Genomic DNA, 20,459 nt, shown 5'->3' on the forward strand with positions numbered 1-20,459 from the left:
GGGTGAGAGAGACCATATTGCTGTTTTAGGAGGGCAGAGAGGGACTGAGGGCAGGTGTGGGAGATGAGTAGGGGTGGCACGGTGGCACAGTGGTTAGCACTGCTGCCTCACAGCGCCAGGGACCCGGGTTCACTTCTACCCTTGGATGATTGTCTGTGTGGAGTTTGCACGTTCTCCCCGTGTCTGCATGGGTTTCCTCTGGGTGCTCTGGTTTCCTCCCACAGTCCAAAGATGTGTAGGCTAGGTGGATTGGCCATGCTAAATTGCCTGTAGTGTTCAGGGATGTGTAGATTAGGTGGGTTATAGGCGGATGGGTTTGGGTGGGCACTCTTGAGGGTCAGTGTGGACTTGTTGGGCCGAAGGGCCTGTTTCCACACTGTTAGGATTCTATCATTCTATCATGAGTTAGACACAGCTATGGGCCCTATCAACCATGGTGGTTGGGAATCCTTGGTTGAGGAAGAAGGTGGACATTTTGGAGGGTCCCTTGTTGAAGTTGGCATCATTGGAACAGATGTGATGGAGATGGAAGAACTGGTAGAATGAAATAGAGTCTTTACAGGAAGCAGGGTATGAGAGTGCATAGTTGAGGTAACTGTGGGAGTCTGTAAGTTTGTAGTGGATGTTGGTGGCCAGTCTATGTCCAGAAATGGAGCAGAGATGTCAAAGAAGGGAAGAGAGGAATCAGATGGACCAGTTAAAGGTAAGAGCAAGGCGGAAATTGAAAATGAAATTGATTACTGTTTCCAATTCTGGACAAGATAGGGAAGCAGCACCAATGTACTGGAGAAAGAGTTGTGGGTGAGGGCCAGAAACGCAGTGGAATAAAGAATGTTCCACGTATTCCACAAAGAGACAGACATAGCTGGGGCCCATGCGGGTACCCATGGCCGCCCCTTTGACTTGAAGTGGGAGGAGCTAAAAGAGAAATTATTCAAAGTGAGAATGAGATCGGCCAGGCGGAGGAGGGTGGTAGTGGATGGGAATGGTTCAGGCCTTTTCTCCAGGAAGAAGCAGAGAGCCCTGAGATCATCCTGAAGGGGGACAAATTTTATAAAAAGTATTGCAAGCCCATGATGAAGAGGAAATGGTAAGAGCCTGTGAACTGGAAATTCTGAAACTGACATAAAGCATCAGGAGAATTGTGAATGTCAGTGGGAAGGGACTCTCCTCCACTCCTGTAACACTCCTAGACAGCCCCACAGCACCTTCCCGTACCATCACAGAAGGTGTAATGCCTGCCCATTTCCTTCCTCCCTCCTCGCCATCCAAGGTGCCAGACACACCTTCCAGGTGAAGCATCAATTTGCCTGCACTTCAATCAATCTAGTCTACTGTATTAGCTGCTCACAATGTGGTCTCCTGGGCTTTCCCGAACACCTACATTCTGCCTGCAAAAATGACCCCGAGCTTCCGGTTGCCTGCCACTTCAATACAGCACCGTATTCCTTGGCCAACATCTCTGTCTCAGGCTCATTGCAGTACTCCAGCAAAGCTCAGCACAAGCTGAAAGAACAATGTCTCGTTTTCTGTTTGGGCACCCTGCAACCTCTGGACTCAATATTGAGTTCACTAATTGTAAGGCTTGAGCACCTTTTCCCATGCCCTTACCTCCGACCCCCACACACCAGGCCCTGTCATCACATGGACTTGCTACCACAAACCCATTGTCAGCTTCTAACAGTCCCCATTAGCAGCTATTCATTCTCCTAGCTGACCTTTACCCTTTCCTTTGTCTGCCCACTTGCTGTCTCTGTCTCTCTGGACTTCATCTCCACCTATTGTTTACTCTTTTCCTCAACCCCACCCCTTGTCTAGCCTATATACCAGCCTTTTCCTAGCTACAATCAGTTTTGAAGAAGAATCACTGGACACAAAACGTTAACTGTGCTTTCTCTCCACAGATATTGCAGATCTGCCGACTTTTTCCAGCAATTTTTCATTTTCTTTCTGATTTCCAGTCTCTACAGTTCTATTTTTTTAATAGGTTTGTATTTACTTAAGATAATATTTTAAATGACAAAAACGTTAGCCAAATAATACACAGGAAGTAAACTTGACCTTTGCAGATATAAAAAAAACTTACAATCAGAACCTCCTTTATGCTATGTCAGCAGCACTGACTCCTGACATACTGTATTTGAATTCAGATAGCTCAGCCAGCACAGAATAGAACTGCAACAGAGCCTTTATATACTTATGAACTTCTGACTACAGTGACACACATTACTTGTTGTGCACTTCCAACTATCAACCCATCTTTCAGCCTGTTTCTATGTCAAAATTAATTTTAAATCAACCTGTTTGGACAACTCAAGAAACTACATCTAGGCAGTTGGGATTTTAACTCAGACTTCTGGCTGAGAGGTAGGAACTCTAATACTGCACCACGTGCACTGGTATGTTCCAGTTCATATATTTTTAATCAAACTGTTCGAATGAGTAATGATATATCTCTCTGGCCATCTCATCCGGTGTGTGACTTGAACCTGGTTCTTCTGATCCAGAAGTAGAGTGATTATCATGGCACTGTAAGAGCCCCAAAACAATTTTAATCAACCTGCCACAGTCATATTGGTAGAGCTCAGGAAGAGGAAGGGTGTGATCTCTTTGATGGGGTTGTGCTACAGGCCTCCCAACAGCCAGTGGGAGATAGAGGAACAGATATGTGGACAGATGGAAATGTAAAATGTTAAAAACAACAGAGTTCTTGTGGGTGATTTTAATTTCCCCCCTATTGACTAGAACTCCCTTAGTGCCAGAGGCTTGAATGGGGGGTGAATTTGTTAAGACAGTTTTATGAAACAATATGTAAATAATCTAAATAGGGAAGGGGCCATACTCCACTAGGTATGGGGGAGTGAGCCTGGCCAGGTGAACAATGTTGCGGGAGGGGAGAATTTCAGGAACAGTGACCATAGTTCCATTAAATTTTAAGTTACTTATGGATAAGAGTAGGAGTAGTCCTCTGGTGAAAGTACTACATTGGGAGAAAGCTAACAATGACAATGTTAGGCAGGAACTGTGGAATATAGATTGGGGCAGCTGTTTGAGGGTAAATTCACATCTGGTATGTGGGAATCTTTCAAATCTAATTGATTAGAGTTCATGACGAGCATGTTCATGTAAAAATGAAGGATAAGGATGGCAAAATTCAGGAACATTGGATGACAAGAGAAATTGAGCTTCTTTAAAAAGGAAAAGGAGGCAAATGTAAGGTTTAGGAAACTGAAGACAGACAGAGCGCTTGAAAAATATAAAGAAAGCAGGAAAGAACTGAGGAGTTTGGAAGGCTAAAAAGGGCCATGAAACATCCTTGTCAAAGAGGATGAAGGAAAGTATCAAGGCATTTTATACTATATAAGGAGAAAGCGGATGGCTAGGGAAAGGATAGGTCCACTCAAGGTCAAAGGAGGGAATGTGTGTGTGGAGCCAGAGGAAGTGGGTGAGGCCCTTAATGAATACTTTGCATCGGTGTTCAAAAATGAAAAGGACATAGTGGGTGGTGAGTTTAGAGGCAACTTTTATAGGGCATGGTTGATAAAGAAAAGATGTTGGGTGTTTTGAAAAGCATTAAGGTAGACTGGTCCCCAGGACTTGTTGGGATATATCCCAGAATGCTGAGGGCGGAAATTGCAAGGTGGGCCTTGACAAAATGTTCATATCCTCTTTAATCACAGGTGAGGACTTGGAGATAGGAAAATAGCTAATGTTGTTCCTTTGGTTAAGGAGCACAACAAGGATAATTTGTGAAATTACAAGCTGGTGGGTCTTACATTAGTGGTAGGGAAATTATTGGAGAAGATTCTAAGGGACAGGATGTACTCACATTTGAAACAATATGGACTTATTTGCAATAAACAGCATGGCTTTGTCTGGGGGAGGTTGTGCCTCACAAATTTGAGTTTTTTGAGGAAGTGACAAAGATGATTGAGACCATGGTGGTGGATGTTGTCAACATGGACTTTAGCAAGGTCTTGACGAGGTCCCTCATAGATGATACAGAAGATGAAGTCACATTGGATCCATGGTGAGCTAGTAAGATAGCTGAAGAACTGGCTTACTCATAGAAGAGTAGTATTGGAAGGGTTTTTTGTCTGATTGGAAATCTGTGACCAGTGGTGTTCTGCAGAGGTCAGTGCTGGAATCCCTGTTGTTTTGTAACATATATATATAAATGATTTAGAGGAGAATGGAAGTGGTCTGATTAGTAGGTCTGCGAGGGACACAAAGATTGGGGGAGGTGAAGATAGGATGATTGCCAGAGGATACAGCAGAATATAGACAGGCTGGAGACTTGGGCAGAGAAATAGCAGGTGGAATTTAATCCGGACAAATGCAAGATGATACATTTTGGAAGGTTTTATGTAGGAGGGAAGTATACAGTAAATGTCAGCACTTTTACATGTATTAACATACAGAGGGATGTCGGCATACAGGTCAACAGTTTCCTGACAGTGGCAACACTTATTGATAAGGTAGTCAAGAAGGCATCTGGCATGCTTGCCTTTGTCGGTTGGGGCATAAGAGTATTAAAATTGGCAAGTCATGTTGTAGCTGTGTAGAACTATTTACCAAGGACACATTTGGAATATTGTGTATAGTTCTGGTTGCCACATTGCCGAAAGGATGTGGAGGCTTTAGAGAGGGTACAGAAGAAGTTTACCAAGATGCTGCCTGGTTTGGAAGGTATTAGTTTGAGGAGTGATTGAACAAGCTTGGTTTGTTTTCACTTGAACGTCAGAAGCTGAGGGTGACCTGACGGAAGTTTACAAAATTGCGAGAGGCATGAACAGTTCTCTCCAGGGTAGACGTGTCAATTACGAGGGAACATAGGTTTAAGGTAAAAAGGGGAAAATTTAAACGGAATGTGAGAGGCAAGTTTGTCATACAGAGGGTGATAAGTGCCTAGACTGCGCTGCCAGAAGAGATTGTAGAAGCAGATACAATAGCAATATTTCAGAGGCATCGTGATAGATATATGAATTGGCAGGGATGAGAGGGATATAGACCATGTAGAGGCAAAAGATTTTTAGTTTAGAATGGTGTCATGGTGTAGGCTTAGTGGGCCAAGCTTGGTGCTGTATTGTTCTTGTTCTTGGAACAGCCAAGGAGCTACTTACAGTTATTTTTGAAACCTATTTGGACATGTTATGACACATGTCCATGGTGGATGGGACTTGAACCCAGGGTTTTTGATCCAGAGCGAGGTATACAATCACTGTGCCACAAGATGAGCACAGATTAATTAATTAATCCCATTAATGGCCAGTATCTAAATACAATTAATCTTAATTGAAATACATTTAACATACTGATCCTATTAAGCTGATTTTGGACCCAAAGATAAACCTACGAGATTCAGTGATCATGGTGAGAGACAGGTGCTGTTTTCACTTGGTCTTTCTAAGGAGCTTATGAATTTGTCCACTGAATATTTCCAGCCGGTTTGAAATCTAATACTACAGTATGATAGTTTGTTACATCTGTGTGAGGATGCATTGTGGCTTGCCTAGCACTTGTGTTTCCTTTATATTATGCTGGGTAGACATTTGTCATTGCTGACATTATGTCTACACTTTTACTTGTGCACACTGTCCATGGATCACAACCAGTTATATGTGTAGATTTTTGAGATTGCAATCGAGAACTGATCTGTATTGAATCCAGCTTTACTTTTGACATTTAGGAGCTGAGTGTTGAACGCTTAGATCATTCTGCCACAAACCGGAAAAGAGAGACTACCAAATGAAAAAACAGCTAAGGAATGACTGAACCAACAGCAGTGTATTGTTGGTTATTAAATTTTTTTTGTTATGTGAGTCCATAGCATGAAAACTCTTCTCACAAAAAGTTAGACGAATGCCTGTTATTTCCATACTTAGTAAAGAAAATCATGGGCAAGTAGTTTTGAAGCAGATCATTTTTGAGACACACTTTTGTTAGCAATTGTCAATCATGGGAATAAACAAATATTTTAATCTTTTTCAGTGACTTGCATTGGGTATTCTGCAGGGATCCATTACATAAAATCATTGCTGAAATTCACAGCTTATCAACTTTTCAGCAACATTTCAGGCCAACCTTATCAGTGTTTACATGAAGTGGAAATAATATGCTGACATTTTAGCCTAACCCACTTTTCAGGAAACTGAGGGGGTCAGGTGCAACACTGTTTGAACACCATAACCAAATCAGTTCAGTGATGGAATTCTGTCCAATCCCATGGATTTCTTGCTCAATGAATTAGTTAACATTATCTTCATATACCTGTCTTCTCTCATTACTTTTCATTGATACTCACCCTGTATCATCCTTATTAAAATAGTTGCCTATTATTTGTGAAATAGAATTTGATTTAAAGAGCTAAGCATTTATGAACGAACTGAAAAAAGTATTTTGTCTTTGTCATCAAAGTGTTGGTCACCCAACTTCCCCTCCTTGCTCCTGTGTTAGCCAATATTGTAAACAATCTCAATGCATGTTGACAAACTAACCTTTAAATCTGTCTTCATCACCTCCTCCTCAAAAATCTAACCCTTGACTATACTGTCCCTGCAAACTTCAGTCTCATATCCAACCTCCCTTTCCTCCTCAAAGACCTTGAATGTCTTGGTGCCTCCAAAATTTGATCCCACATTTCCTGGAACTCCGTGGTTGTATTGTTCCAATTAGCTTTCCACTCCTGCCACAGTACTAAATCAATAGACATCAAAGTCACAAATCAGATCCTGTTCGATCAACAAAGGTAACTTTCCTTCCTTATCCTTCTCATCCTGTTTGCACCCTTTGACATGTTTCATCACAGCATTCTCCTCCAATGCAGTTGGATCATCTGAGACAAAGGTCGTTTTGTATCAGGGTGCTTAAAGCCTGCAGTGAACCATTCGTAAGGCTGCACTTCACATGCTGTTGTAAGAGCATCCTGGTCCCATTTCCTTTCTGCTATGTTAGCTGCATATTTTCAATTCATTCCTGTCCTGCCACTTGTACTGGCATTGGACCTACGTGAACATTTATTCACTGGAAAGTAGACCTTACAGATTAGTAAAGAAGTGGGAAATGGTTGTGTGCAGTTGTTCACCAAAACTGGGATAATCAGGAGAGTCAGCCTTTACCAGATGAACACTCGGAGCTCTTTGGCAGCACTCTGATGTTTCATGTCAGAAACTAAAACTGCCCTTGCGACTTCTGTCCTGGGGCTCCCCACTGCATGTTAGAATAATTCTGCAAAGATATTTGCCATAGTATTGCAGATGGATATAAAGGATTCCTCCAGCTGATTTGTTGTCTGCTGGACATCAGAGACCATTTCGAATATCTTTCTGTATATTTTTATGCCCAAATCATCATCTTTGGTCACCATGCTAACTTGATTTATCTGCTGCCTTTGACACATTTGATCACAACATCCACCTCCAATGTTGTCCAACTCTTGCCTACTACCAATTTTACGTATCCAGTTGTAGAAAAAACATCTTTCACATTGGCTTTTCTTCTGATTTCCCCACCATCATCTGTACTTGCTCCCTCCATATCATAATTACATGCTTCTCACCACCCACAATATTTGGAGATGTGATGACAGGTTCAACATGTAACACAATGGCACTCAGATGCACATCACCACCTCCACTCTCAGCCCTCCATTGCCGCTGTGTTGTCAGATTGCTTGTACATTGTACAGTCCAGGATAAGCTGCAGTTTCTCTCAAATTAACGTTGTGAAGACAAAAACTTTTGTCTTGCCCTCAGCCACGAATCCCATTCCCTCACCACTCTCCAACAACTATTTCAGAATGAAGCAGATTGTGTTTCCAGTCTCAGCATCCTGTTTGATTCCGCACCCGAGTTTCCGACCTCATATCAACCAGGATCTAATTGAGTGGAGCCACAGGCTCAAAAGACTGATGGCCTGCTTTTTGCCCCTGTTTCAGTTCCTCTGTTGAAAACTAATTCATGATTTTGATGACCCACCCCCCCTCGACTTGACTATCTAGTGTTCTGACCGACTTTCCTCAACATGTCAGCAGTCCTTTGCAAGCTGCTGAAAATGGCACCTCCTACAGCCTTTGTATTACTCTGTTCCTTTTCTGGGGCTGCTAGAACTATGCTTGTTGGTCCCATTGTTCCTGAAGGAATATGTTTTTGAAAACTGTAATTTATAGCATTATTTAACCAAACTTGATATACAATTATATGTTCCTAGACTCTTCTGAAAATGCAGCTTAAAGTGCAAGATAAGTCAATGTGTTTAAAGAGTGAGGGATGTTGTTGAAAAGTCGAAAGTAAGTAATATGCTTAAAGACTATCATTCTTGATCCATTAACTTAGGAAAAATAATTTTAAAAAAAGAAATTATTGAAGAACTGGAGCAAAGTAAACGGCTGTGGAAATTGTGCAATGATTTAAAATGTTAATCTTGGATGAGCATGTTTGGTTTTAGTTGTTCCTTCGAGAATTGCAGGTTCCAGTGGTAGTATTTGTTAACAATTTGGGTGCTGAAGATTTTAAAACACAATTGTACTACCTCACAAATGCATGAACAAAGTAACTACCATGTTTACTCAAATAAACTGATGATGTGACAACACAAATGGTGCAGTTTCAGCCACCTGTTAGCCAGGTGGCTAGATTACAACAAAAGCTGATAGCACTCTAAACAATTCACAAGCCAATAAAAGTTTATAGTTCTTAAGTGTACTTTTGAGGCTTTTTTTAAAGATTGTTTATGCAATTAAGACAAATTCTTATGTTTGCTATTTCTGCAGTGAACTCAATTCATATTGATACATTGGGATGTATGCATTGGAATTCCACTGTTGTTCCAGAATGGGTTTAAGATGTCTCTTCAGAGTCCTTGGATCCCGAGGGCATACCATAAGCCTATCTGGAGTTAATTTAAATGTTCAGAGCACAGACACTTGCATTTGCACAATCTTAACATTTATATGTTAGCTCCTAGGAGAGGAGCTTGGTGCAGTGATGTAACCAAGCATGCACCCAAGTTCTCTCCTGGGCAGGAGATTTGGAGTTCCAGCCAGGTATCGAAAATAGGAATTCAAAGTCAATAGTCTGAGACCAGGAGCTACAGCATAAATGCAGCACTAAAACACTAAAAATGCAATATCTAAAGCTAACTTTGCACAATGTGTAATGACTGTGATACAGTAAAAAAACTGATTTAATCTCCAATGCTGTAATATACTGTTACAGATTTAGAATAAATGCAATTTAATGTTTAAGTATATTTTCCCCTGTATACTTTTATTTTTATTTCTGCATACTTGTGTCTTGTTTAAGAGTTTTTATAGCAAATTATTTCCTGTATGTAAAATTATTAATTTTTTGGAAAACATGCATAAACCAAGAAAAAGAAAAGAAAGAAAATCACCCATCCATTCCAATTAAAATCTATAAAATAGCTTTATCAATGTGGACTGCACATGCATACTGGAAAGTGTCTCAGTTGACAAACAATAAGGATGTGTTACTTGAAGATGTGTGTCCTAGTTCAGATGTGGCCAACATTTCAAAGACACAATTATTAAAAATAATTTATTGTTATGATCCCAGCTGATGGTAATACTGGACAAGTCAGATCCCATAATGAAACCTGATTTGATGGATCATATAGTTTTTTGTTTGCTGTTGTCTAACATAGTGGTTGGCCACTGAAGTACATTCACATGAGGCTGCAGATGTTCTTTAACGACAGAACATAAGTTTATTGCATGAAAGAAGAAATAAACAAACAAAACTATGTATGTGTAGAAAATAGTTGCAAAAATAGTTAATACAAACAACAAAATGTTTTAACCAATTTCCCAATAACACCCTAGTCTCGGCTTTTAAATCTTAACTGATGCTTTCTAGTTCCTTTTGCTTGCAGTATAGAGACAATTTACAATTCCTTTCCAGTCAGTCAGCATTTACCTTTCACAATTCTAATGGCCTAAACATCCTCGGTTCTAACAACTTGATGATTTCTATCCAAACTCTGCTGGTTTGATGGCCACACGCTAAAGCATTTCAGCTCGGGTGACTTGTTCCCTTAAACTGACTTGGTTGTTCTGTTGGGAGAAACAGTTCTTTTCTGAATTGAACTCTTGAGTTCTTCTGAACTGAAACTCAGCCTTCTGTTTCGAAGTCAAAAATAAACTAATTAACTTATTATGTTTACTTTATGATGTTGGGTGTTTATAAAATAAATGTTATCCATTAGGTCTAAAGGGAAATCTCCCCGGTATTCTGCTGTAATCTCATGCTTTCTTGGAACTGATGTATTTAGGCTACTGTTCCAAATTGACCTTTCTGCCTTTTCTGTGAATTTTTTTTTATGAACTGACCTATGTCTATCCGCCTCTATTTTAAAATCTAAATCCCAAAAAAATGATGTATGTATTTTTCCACATTATCTGAAGCTTCATATAGTGGGTCCAGTAAGGAGTGTGTTGTACATAACAGATTGAACATATTAGTGAGAATCGCAAAGGATGAAAATAGATCTGAATACTGGTGAACATCTCTAAATTGAGAAGTTGTAGTGGTTAAAATTGAGTTAAAAGCATGTTTTAAAATCCATGGCCATCAAACATTCGGGTCCCAAACATACTATGTCAAAAAAAAAACCCATGGACTTACATGGCACTTTTCATGCCTCAGGATAGTCTAACGTGCTCAACACCTACTTAGTTTTGAAGTTTAGGTTTTTTGTAAATGTGACAATCATGATATGCACAGCAAAGAAATTAAATAAATAATTAGTTAATCAGTTTTGACTTGGTTGGTTGAGGGTGTATTCTAGGAAAGCAGGAGAGCCTACATGCGCTCTGGAGAAAGATTTGGTGAGAATTTTTGCATTCACTTGAACAAGAAGATGGCATCCCTTAATAATGTGGCACTTGTTTATATTGATTGCAAACACCTGCTAAGATTGGGTGTTGCAATCCTGAAGTGAGAATTGAGCCCACAGTCTTCCTGCTCCATGGTGAAGGTGCTGTCAGTAAGTCAAGCTGACATGACAGCTCCCAAACAGACATGAACCTCTTTCGTACTTGCCACTTGGCAGTTCACGTGTACCTCCTCTAATAATATGGAAGCATAGAAGAAGAGTAAAGCAGCTATTGTGCAGGAGAATGCAGGCCTGTGAACCTAAGTAACTTGAAGTACATTTTCTTTGTGAATATATTTGAGACGTATTTCATGCTCAATCCAGGGCTTCCTCAACCTGAAATTTAAATACTTTCTTCCAAGCATCACAATGTCTTAACATTTTGAAAGCTCCAATGGTGCTCCATGCTGACAGTTGGTGTGCAATTAAAGTTGATGTATGAGCATGCTACTCAGCCAAGAATTGGAATTAGAAAATCCAAACTGCTGCCACTGAGATGGTAGAAAAGCATACAACCTTGCTTGATGATTTTGAATAATTGGATGAATATAATAACAAAGAAGTTGAGATCTAATATTTCAAAATTTTGCTTTTCATTCTGAGTTCATTGAATTCAATTCAAATGTGTTAAGGCCATGTTTGCAATGCAGAGGAACAGAAAGAAAGAGAGCAGCTTTATTTTTTAAATATGTAGAAGTGGTCAAGGCCAACTCCTGTGCTTTTGCTCTTACATCACTCAGTATATAATTTAAATGATTGATTTTAAATGGCTTCTTCATATCCTGTGTATTCACTTTCAGTCAAAGTATTCACTTTCAGAATTTTTTAACATTACATGCAGAGTGATGTTTTGTTTGTGATCATATTTTCCATAAACTGAGTGAACAGCTTGTAATGTTGTAATGGTGAGAGGTTTACAGACCAGCCTTTCTTATTTTCCTCTCAGAAGATTGTAAAACAAATACAACGGTAGATATTTTCAAATCAACCTGTTCATTGATGTAATGACACACACTGGAACAAGTGGGACTTGAATCCAGGCTTCACCACATGACCTTCAAATACAACAACAAATACTTTCCTATTCAGTCTGTTAAGAGATGTTATGACACATCTCTGGAGCAGGTGGGACTTGAATACAAGCCTCCTGGTTCAGAGATGGGGTATTACCACTGCATCATAAATGCCCCAAATACACCAGTAGACATTTTTAGTCAACCTGCTATGACAGGTGGGGCTTGAATCTGTGGACCAAGTACAACAATAGATATTTTCTAATCAAACTCTTCGGAGGTATTATTTCACACCTCTGAAGCAGTTGGGAATTGAATCCATGCCTCCTGGTCACTGTGCCACAAGAGCCCCAAATACAACAGTAGATATTTTTGAACAACCTGTTAAGAGACATTGTGACACACCTCCAGAGCGGGAGAAGGATTCAAACCCTGATGACCTAGCTCAGAGATAGGTACACTACTACTGTGCCACGAGCCACCGCCCAACTACAACAGTAATGTCGTAGTTACCATTACAAACATCTGTTTTGAAGGCTGTTGCCATTCTGTGATAAACTGCAGATCAAGATCTCTACTGGTTTGTTAAATGTACAGATTCTATTAATGCAGCACACTTTGCACCTGTAGACAGTTAGAGACTGAAACAAACTGAAGTAATTTCACTGGCAGCCAGGTCATCAGCAGGTGTTGGTAAATTATAATAATTAAAAACAGTTGGAAGACGTCTTTAGAGAATTTGGATAACTTTGCACAAGTTAAATTGAGCAGATGTGCATTTTTAAAATGATTTATTCAAAGGGGAAGAGAGAGTAAACAAGGCAATAAGAGTGGTCGCACAATGGAGAGATGAATGTTACCCTAGGGACATTCCATGTGCTGTGCTGGAATGAGCATTCATCGTAACACTGCAGAAAAACCAAAGGGGCACTTCGTTGTTGGAATAATGCAGAGTTGTAATGTTGTAAAAGGCATAGGCACCCTCAATTTAATCTATCTGAAAGCCTAGAGAAAGTAATCCAGAAGGGTACAAGAACAAGTGTCTCCACAGGCACATTGCCTCTTTAGGTTACATTCAAGTCAAGAGGCCCATAGAAAAGCTATTGATATGTATATATTTTTAGTATGATATAGGACCTAGACTGAAAATCTCTGCTTACACTTTTTAAAGATATGATGCTTGCAGAATTTAGAGAGATGCCAATTATCTTGAGTATTGGATGATGTGTCTTCACAGGCCTAGCTGCAGTTTAACAGTTCTTTTCAGTGTTATTATCTTTCTGAGGTCTTGTCATTGGCTGTTCCTTTGCTTTTTTTTGTGTCAGTGGACTTTTGGGTTTTTAGCTAAAGTGTAGGTTTAAAAATTATTGGAAAAACTTTCAAAATGATGTTGATTCAACATTGTGGTAAGAAAGCAAATGAGGCAAAAATATGAAGTGTTCCTTTTGAATTATTCAGACTTGGTTCATGGCTTGTTCATTTGTGTGTGTTTTGGAAAAAAAGTGTCTGAAGAATAAGTTTTCAGACTAAACCGGAAGATCAAATTGCTTTATGTCAACATAAAAAAAATCAAAATCTTTCTTGTTTACAGACGAAAGCGACGCAATTTCAGCAAACAAGCAACAGAAGTCTTGAATGAGTATTTTTACTCGCACCTCAGCAATCCCTACCCCAGTGAAGAAGCCAAAGAAGAGCTGGCAAAGAAGTGCAGTATCACAGTATCACAGGTTAGTTGAGACATCTTTTAATCTTTGAATTTAGTCAAAAAGGAAAATCTTGACTCCTAAGTTAATGTTGGAAAAGACACAGGAAAAATTAGTTTAGAAACATTGGTGTACTGATTTATGTTTTCTGTTAGAAGAAATTTGTTTAGGTCTATAAAATTGATGATTGAATTGCTGTTTGTTTAATTTACTTCATTCTCTCACCTGGTATCACTATTGACTAGATTTAAAAAAAACACAGCAATTGACAAAACTTAGGAACTTACAGAAGATATTGAGGAACAATTGACTGAAAATATTTGTTTAATATAAAACATACTAGATTAAATACTTGCAAATTATTGAGATAAATTGAATACTACATCGAAATATAAATATTTTTGAAGCACTAAGAATCATGAATTTGTACAATTGAATTGGCCATTCCCAAAGCTCTTGAATTAAATTTTCACCATGCTAAAACTTGTTTCAATGTAAAGCAGCAATATGTTCCAATTTTATTCACTTTTTCTTTGTCTTGTGGAAGCTGCAACAGGTCTTGCTGTCTATTGATAAATTCCTTAATTCAAGATAGGAACTGAAGTTTTAAAAGTATATATTTATTCCTATATGCAGAATTATTCAGTCATTTAGGCTGATTTTTTTGTAGACCAGCAGTCATTGCCTCTAATGTAAGTATCTGTCTCCTGCAGTTAAAATAAGTCATAGAATCTCACAGCGTGGATGGAAATTATTCAGCCTTTATTGCATTGGCTGGCTGTTTGAAACAGCCTTTTCCCTAAAAGAGCTCGTAGAACTAGCTGTCATCTTTTGCTCTGTGTCATGATGTAACTGCATAGTAATACATACTAGTTGTTGTGTTATTGCAATAATTCTATATCAGACAGGCAATGTACCATTAAGACAGTTGCATGACATCATGACATGTGATGTTCCAGTATAAAGATGTGCAATGGAGGTAGTGTAGTGTGTTTCAGTCATGTGTATGTAATGTACAATAACATCAGTGAGCACAGATTCCCGACCAACTGTAAGTCTGTAATGTGATAGCAATGTAAATAGTATTGTTAAACATCAAGACATCGGTCTCAACAGGAACACAGTCTTTGTGGTATATGTTATGTGCACTAACATAGGGCAGCACTCAAACCATATCATGCTGGCAATGATGTTTGATGCAAAAACAAACACATGATGATGGCATCAAATGGGCATTAAAAGCTGCTGATGATAGCTAGTGTCTGACAGCAGGTTGGTGTTAAAAGATGATAGTAGCAGTAAAAGTTGTGAAGATGTGAACGTGAGTCCAGAACTGAAATTAACAATCAAGATTAAAGTGCTACAACCTGTACTGAAACATAATATCCTCTTTAGAGAAGAAAGATTTCCGAGTACTCCATCACTCATTCATTTCTTAGTATTTGATCCAATTTTAAAAAATGGAAGGCCAAAAGTTCCAAAAGACTGCTCCGATCAACAAGGCGATTCTAGAATAAAGTACAAAAAAAACCACTGATAAGACCTTACCTACGTCCAGAGATAGGTGGATTCTGCCATCTTACTTTTCGGAAATGGCGTCAAAAAAGCCACGTGATGCTACTACTCTGTTTTGCTGCAATTGCCTCTGAAGTAACTCCACAGAGGCCAGTTTCTTGTCACCAAATTACCCTTTATTTACAGGTGGAGAGTCCTTAACACTGATCCAGCTTCCTCAGAGCCAGCTCTGTGTGTCAGGATGTCTGACACTGCTATTCTCATCTGTCAGCTAGGGCTCCCTGATTGGGGCTGTTAATCTGGTCCAATCAGGGAGCTAATATTCTATGAGGTCCACCTCGCTGACCTCATTACAACCACTACATCCCTTCCCTTGAGTCTGAGGACATACGTCAGTTCTTTTATTTGTAGCTCCTCCTGGGCCGTTTTAGCACCAACAATATCAGACTTTGGACACAGAAAGAGTTCTTCCAACTCTGCCACTGATATGGATGGCATATAATGCACAATACCTTGCGCCCGGAGCATCTCAGAAGAAATACATTCTCTTCTTTAGGCGGCAAAGGTGTAGAGGTGACAACATCTGCCGCTTCCATCTCAGATTCCGAAGGAATTTAATGCTTGACGGAGAGGGAAAACACACAGGTTCCGGAACAGTTGGCAAAGCTGTTAAGGAGCTGGGCATGTTCTGCTCCCACACCATTTGCAAGTTTGCAGCTTTCATATGGTCCACGTGCTTGTTCAGGACTATCGCACTTACCTGAACTTTATAAGTCACTGGACCCGACCTCATGTCAACCATGCCCCTTACCCATGCAGGGTGTTCCCATGGACCCTACACCAAACTTTGCCTCCTGAAGTAAACTGTCTCTTTCGGTTTAAGGAATCTTGTGTCTGGTACTGACGTTCCTGATGCTGCTTCACCAACCCCACCACTGCTGAGGTCCAGAAACATAAGATTTAACCTGGTGCAGAGTCTTCTCCCCAAAAGCAACTCCTCCACTGGAGTAAAGATAACAAGGTGTAGAGCTGGATGAACACAGCAGGCCAAGCAGCATCAGAGGAGCAGGAAGGCTGACGTTTCGGGCCTAGACCCTTCTTCAGAAAAAATGGAGTTATCCCTGTGGTTGCATGAGAAGCAAATAGGAAGCAGGACAGTTTGGGATCTTGTGAAGCTGTAAGCTGTTTCTTGAAGCCTGCCCTCAAAGTTTGGACTGCTCTTTCTGCCAGACCATTGGATAGTGTAGAGCAGTCCTTGTATGTCGAATACCATTCAATTTTAGGAAATACTCAAATTCCCTGCTGCTATATGGCCTGTTATCTGTGACCAACACTTCTGGGAGATTGTGTATTGAAAAAGATGCACACGGCTTTTCTATCATCATCCCAGTGTTTGACAAATGAACTCAGTGCACATCCAGCCACTTTGATTGGACGACCACAGTGACTAAGAATATTGGGCCCATGAAAGGACCTGCGTAGCTGATGTGTAACTGAGTCCAGGGTTTACCTGGCCATTCCCACAAATGTGGCAGAGCTGCTGGCAGCAGTTTTTGTTCTTGTTGGCACTCTGCGCACTACCCCACCAACACAACTATCTCTGCATCCAATCCTGGCAGTCAGACATAATTCCCGTCAACATCTTCACTTTGCAAACCCCTGGATAACCCTGGTGGAGTTCAGCCAGTATCTAGCAGTGACCTTTACTCGGGATAAATACTCTTGCTCCCTATAATAATATGCTATCCTGCAATCTGATCCGGTCACTCTGGGTCCAAAAAAGTATCAATTCAGATTGTGACAACCCTTTGGTTTTCCCCATCACCACCAGCTGTTTCAGATCTTTCTGTGTCCAAAGTCTGATATTGTCAGCTGTGACTGGAAGCGGGTCTAGAAAATGTAAAACTGTTACGAACTATTCCAGTGGCAGTACCATCAGTTGTGTCTTGCCAGTGAGAGGTGGCTCAATGCATTCACATTTGTGACTTGGTTTCCCAGACAGAATTCCAACTTGTAATTATACGCATTTAGTATGAGAGCCCGCTGTTGAATTCAGCCTGAAGCTATGGGTAGCACTACCTTAGATAACAAGGTGTAGAGCTGGATGAACACAGCAGGCCAAGCAGCATCAGAGGAGCAGGAAGGCTGACGTTTCGGGCCTAGACCCTTCTTCAGAAATGAAGAATGCAAAGCTGGCAGGTGGACTGTCATTCACGAAGCTGGACATGAGCCATGCGTACTTGCAATTGCGATTAGATGAGGATCCCCAGAAGTATGCTACAATTAATACCCTTAAGGGTTTGTACCAATATACGAGGCTGCTCAAACTGAAAGAACTGCAGTTGTTGTAAATCAGGAACAAAAGCAGAAATTGCTAGAAAAGCTTAATTTCTGAAGAAGCATCTAGGCCCAAAACGTCAGCCTTCCTGCTCCTCTGGTGCTGCTTGGCCTGCTGTGTTCATCCAGCTCTACACCTTGTTATCTCAGATTCTCCAGCATCTGCAGTTCCTACTATCTCGGTAGCACTACCTTGTCCTCTTTAAGCAGATCTAACAAGGGGTTGTGGTCTGTTATTATTAAAAATTTACATCCATTAAGGTATTGGTGCAACTTCCCAAAGATGACTGCCAAATCTTCCCTCTCTATCTGGGTGTATTTACGCTCTACATTACCCAAAGTCCTGGGTGCATACACCATCAGGCATTCCTCTCCATTGGGCCACCTATGAGCTAATACTATCCCGGTGGCCTCCAGGGAAGCATCGCATGTCAATACCAGTGCCAACATTTTAGAGGACACCTGTTTCTTCACTTGCCTGAAAGCTATGGCTTGGCTACATGACCATTTCCAAGGCTGACTGTTTTTTAAGATTTGATGCAAAGTTGGCAGGATCGAGGCCAGGTTATGTATGAACTTTCTGAAATAATTCACCAACCAAAAAGAAAAACCTAAGCTCCAAAGGTCTGTCTCCTCTCCACCTATCTTCTCCTCTATCCATCTTCTATCTGCCTCCCCCTCTCTCCCTATGTATTTCAGAACCCCCTTCCCCTCCCCTATTTCTGAAGAAGGGTCTAGGCCCGAAACGTCAGCCTTCCTGCTCCTCTGATGCTGCTTGGCCTGCTGTGTTCATCCAACTCTACACCTTGTTATCTCAGATTCTCCAGCATCTGCAGTTCCTACTATCTCCGAACCTAAGCTCCAGTACAGACATGGGAGCCGGGGCACCTTTATCACCCTCACTTTATCTTCCAACGTGTGTAACCTGGTCTTATCAACTCTGTAGCCCAAGTAGGCCACATGGGGTGCCTGGAACACATTTTTTTCCCTTCTAAGGCATACGCCCACCTGGTAGAAATGTCTAAGGATTATGTCCAAGTTCTCTAAGTGTTCCTTATTGGTCTTCCCTGTTATTAGCATTTCATCTAGATAAACGGTAACCTGGGGTAGACTTTGTAAAATGTTCTTCATGTCCGCTGAAAAATTACAAATGTTGACCCCAAATATCAGTCTCATAACAAAAACGGAAATTGTTGGAAAAGCTCACCAGGTCTGGCGGCATCTGTGAAGAGAAATCAGAGTTAACATTTTGGGTTCGGTGAGCCTTCCTCAGAATGGGTCATTCAACCTGAAACGTTAACTCTGATTTCTTTTCACAGATGCTGCCAGACCTGCTGAGCTTTTCTAGCAATTTCTGCTTTTGTTCCTGATTTACAACATCTGCAGTTCTTTCGGTTTTAGCAGCCTCGTATATTGGTACAAACCCTTAAGGGTATTAATTGTAGCATACTTCTGGGAATCCTCATCTAATCGCAATTGCAAGTACGCATGGCTCATGTCCAGCTTCGTGAATGACAGTCCACCTGCCAGCTTTGCATTTAATCCTCTATGCGAGGGATTGGGTAATTATCCAGCTGCGAAAAATGATTTACTCTTTGTTTAAAATGCCCAAAAAAGGTACACTGACCTGTCGGTCTTTACAATTGGTACATTCGGTGTTGCCCATTCCGCAAACTAGACTGGTTTGATGATTTCTTTGCTTTCCAGCCTCTGGATTTCTGCCTCTACCTTTACCTGCAAGGCAAATGGCACTGAGATGGCTTTGCAGAATTGTGGAATTGCTTCCTGGTCAACATGCCAGGTGGCATTGAGCCCTTTGATAGTCCCTAGACCTTGCTGAAAAACTTTGGGTATTTACTTAGGACTTCACAAAAGCAACCATTTTCTAATTGAAAAATGTCAAGCCAATCAACGTGAATCTTTCTCAACCAATTTCGCCCCTTCAAGCTTGAGCCCGAGCCTTTTACTACAGTCAGTGGTAACTGAACCAGCTGCTTCTCATAAGAGACGGGAACCGAAGTTGTACCCTTAACCTGTAGGGGTTCCCCAGTATAGGTTCACAGTCTAGCCGAGATCTTGTGTAAACTTAAGGGTTGGAGTCCAGAGCAAATTTTATTAAATACTGGTTCTGTCATCACTGAAACGGCCGCACCAGTATTGACCTCCACGAGAACCAGGTGAACATTAAAGTTGACGTTTATTTTGATTGCTTAGCAACATCTAAATCCAAACCAATTTAACTATTCCAAACCATATGTAGGTAGATTTTCCAGGGTGTGCACTCCCCTGGCTATTGGCCTACCAGTTCTCTTACTCCATTTAGGTCAAGTGGGAATCTTTTGTTGTCTTGAGTCCACATACTGCAGCAACTACAATGTCTCGCCAGCCCGGATCCGGAAGAAAATTTTAACCATTTCGCCGAGGCTTGGCTTTGTCTTGGGATTGTGCTGTGGGCTGACCTAGATTCTCTCCGTTGTCCTGAGTGAGGTTATGCCTTCACTCAGGTGGGTTCCCCAAGCTCAGTCAGACTGGCAAGGGTGTCCACGTCCGTCAGAATACCTTGCAACTCATCTGCTCCACTTGCTGCATTTTCCAATGATCAAGCCAGTTGTAGTGCCTGTTTGAAGTCCATTTGGGCTTCAGCTAGTAGGCACTTTTGCATGGTTACATCGTTAATCATGTATTCCAAATAGTCTCTCAGCATCTCATTAAGTGTTAAACTAAAGTCACATCCCTCTGCCAGTTGTCTTAACCTAGTCAGAAATCCTGATACAGATTCCCCTGGTTCTCGAATTGCTGAGTAAAACCAGCATCCCCGAATCAGAGGAGGCTTGGAGTCATAATATTCCTTAACCAAATCTGTCAACTCATGAAAAGTTTTAGTGTCTGGCTGTCTCACGGAAAGTCAGGCTCCTAATAAATGAAAAGGCTGCAGGTCCACATTGTAGGAGAATTACTCGTTGATTTTCATGTGCCCCAATGTTATTTGCCTGGAAAA

At 40.8% G+C, this 20,459-nt stretch overlaps 1 protein-coding gene across 1 annotated transcript in view; it reads left to right on the top strand.

Annotated features, from left to right (window-relative positions):
- Positions 1-20,459, top strand: part of LOC109928290 (pre-B-cell leukemia transcription factor 3) — a 76,411-nt gene that overhangs the window by 27,290 nt on the left and 28,662 nt on the right. The window contains exon 4 of the mRNA XM_048613381.1: positions 13,498-13,633. Coding sequence (XP_048469338.1) covers positions 13,498-13,633 — 136 coding nt within the window. The remainder of the gene's footprint in view (positions 1-13,497; positions 13,634-20,459) is intronic.

This window comes from Rhincodon typus, chromosome 28 (assembly GCF_021869965.1).
Source record: "Rhincodon typus isolate 14 chromosome 28, sRhiTyp1.1, whole genome shotgun sequence".
NCBI classification, from domain to species: Eukaryota; Metazoa; Chordata; class Chondrichthyes; order Orectolobiformes; family Rhincodontidae; genus Rhincodon; species Rhincodon typus.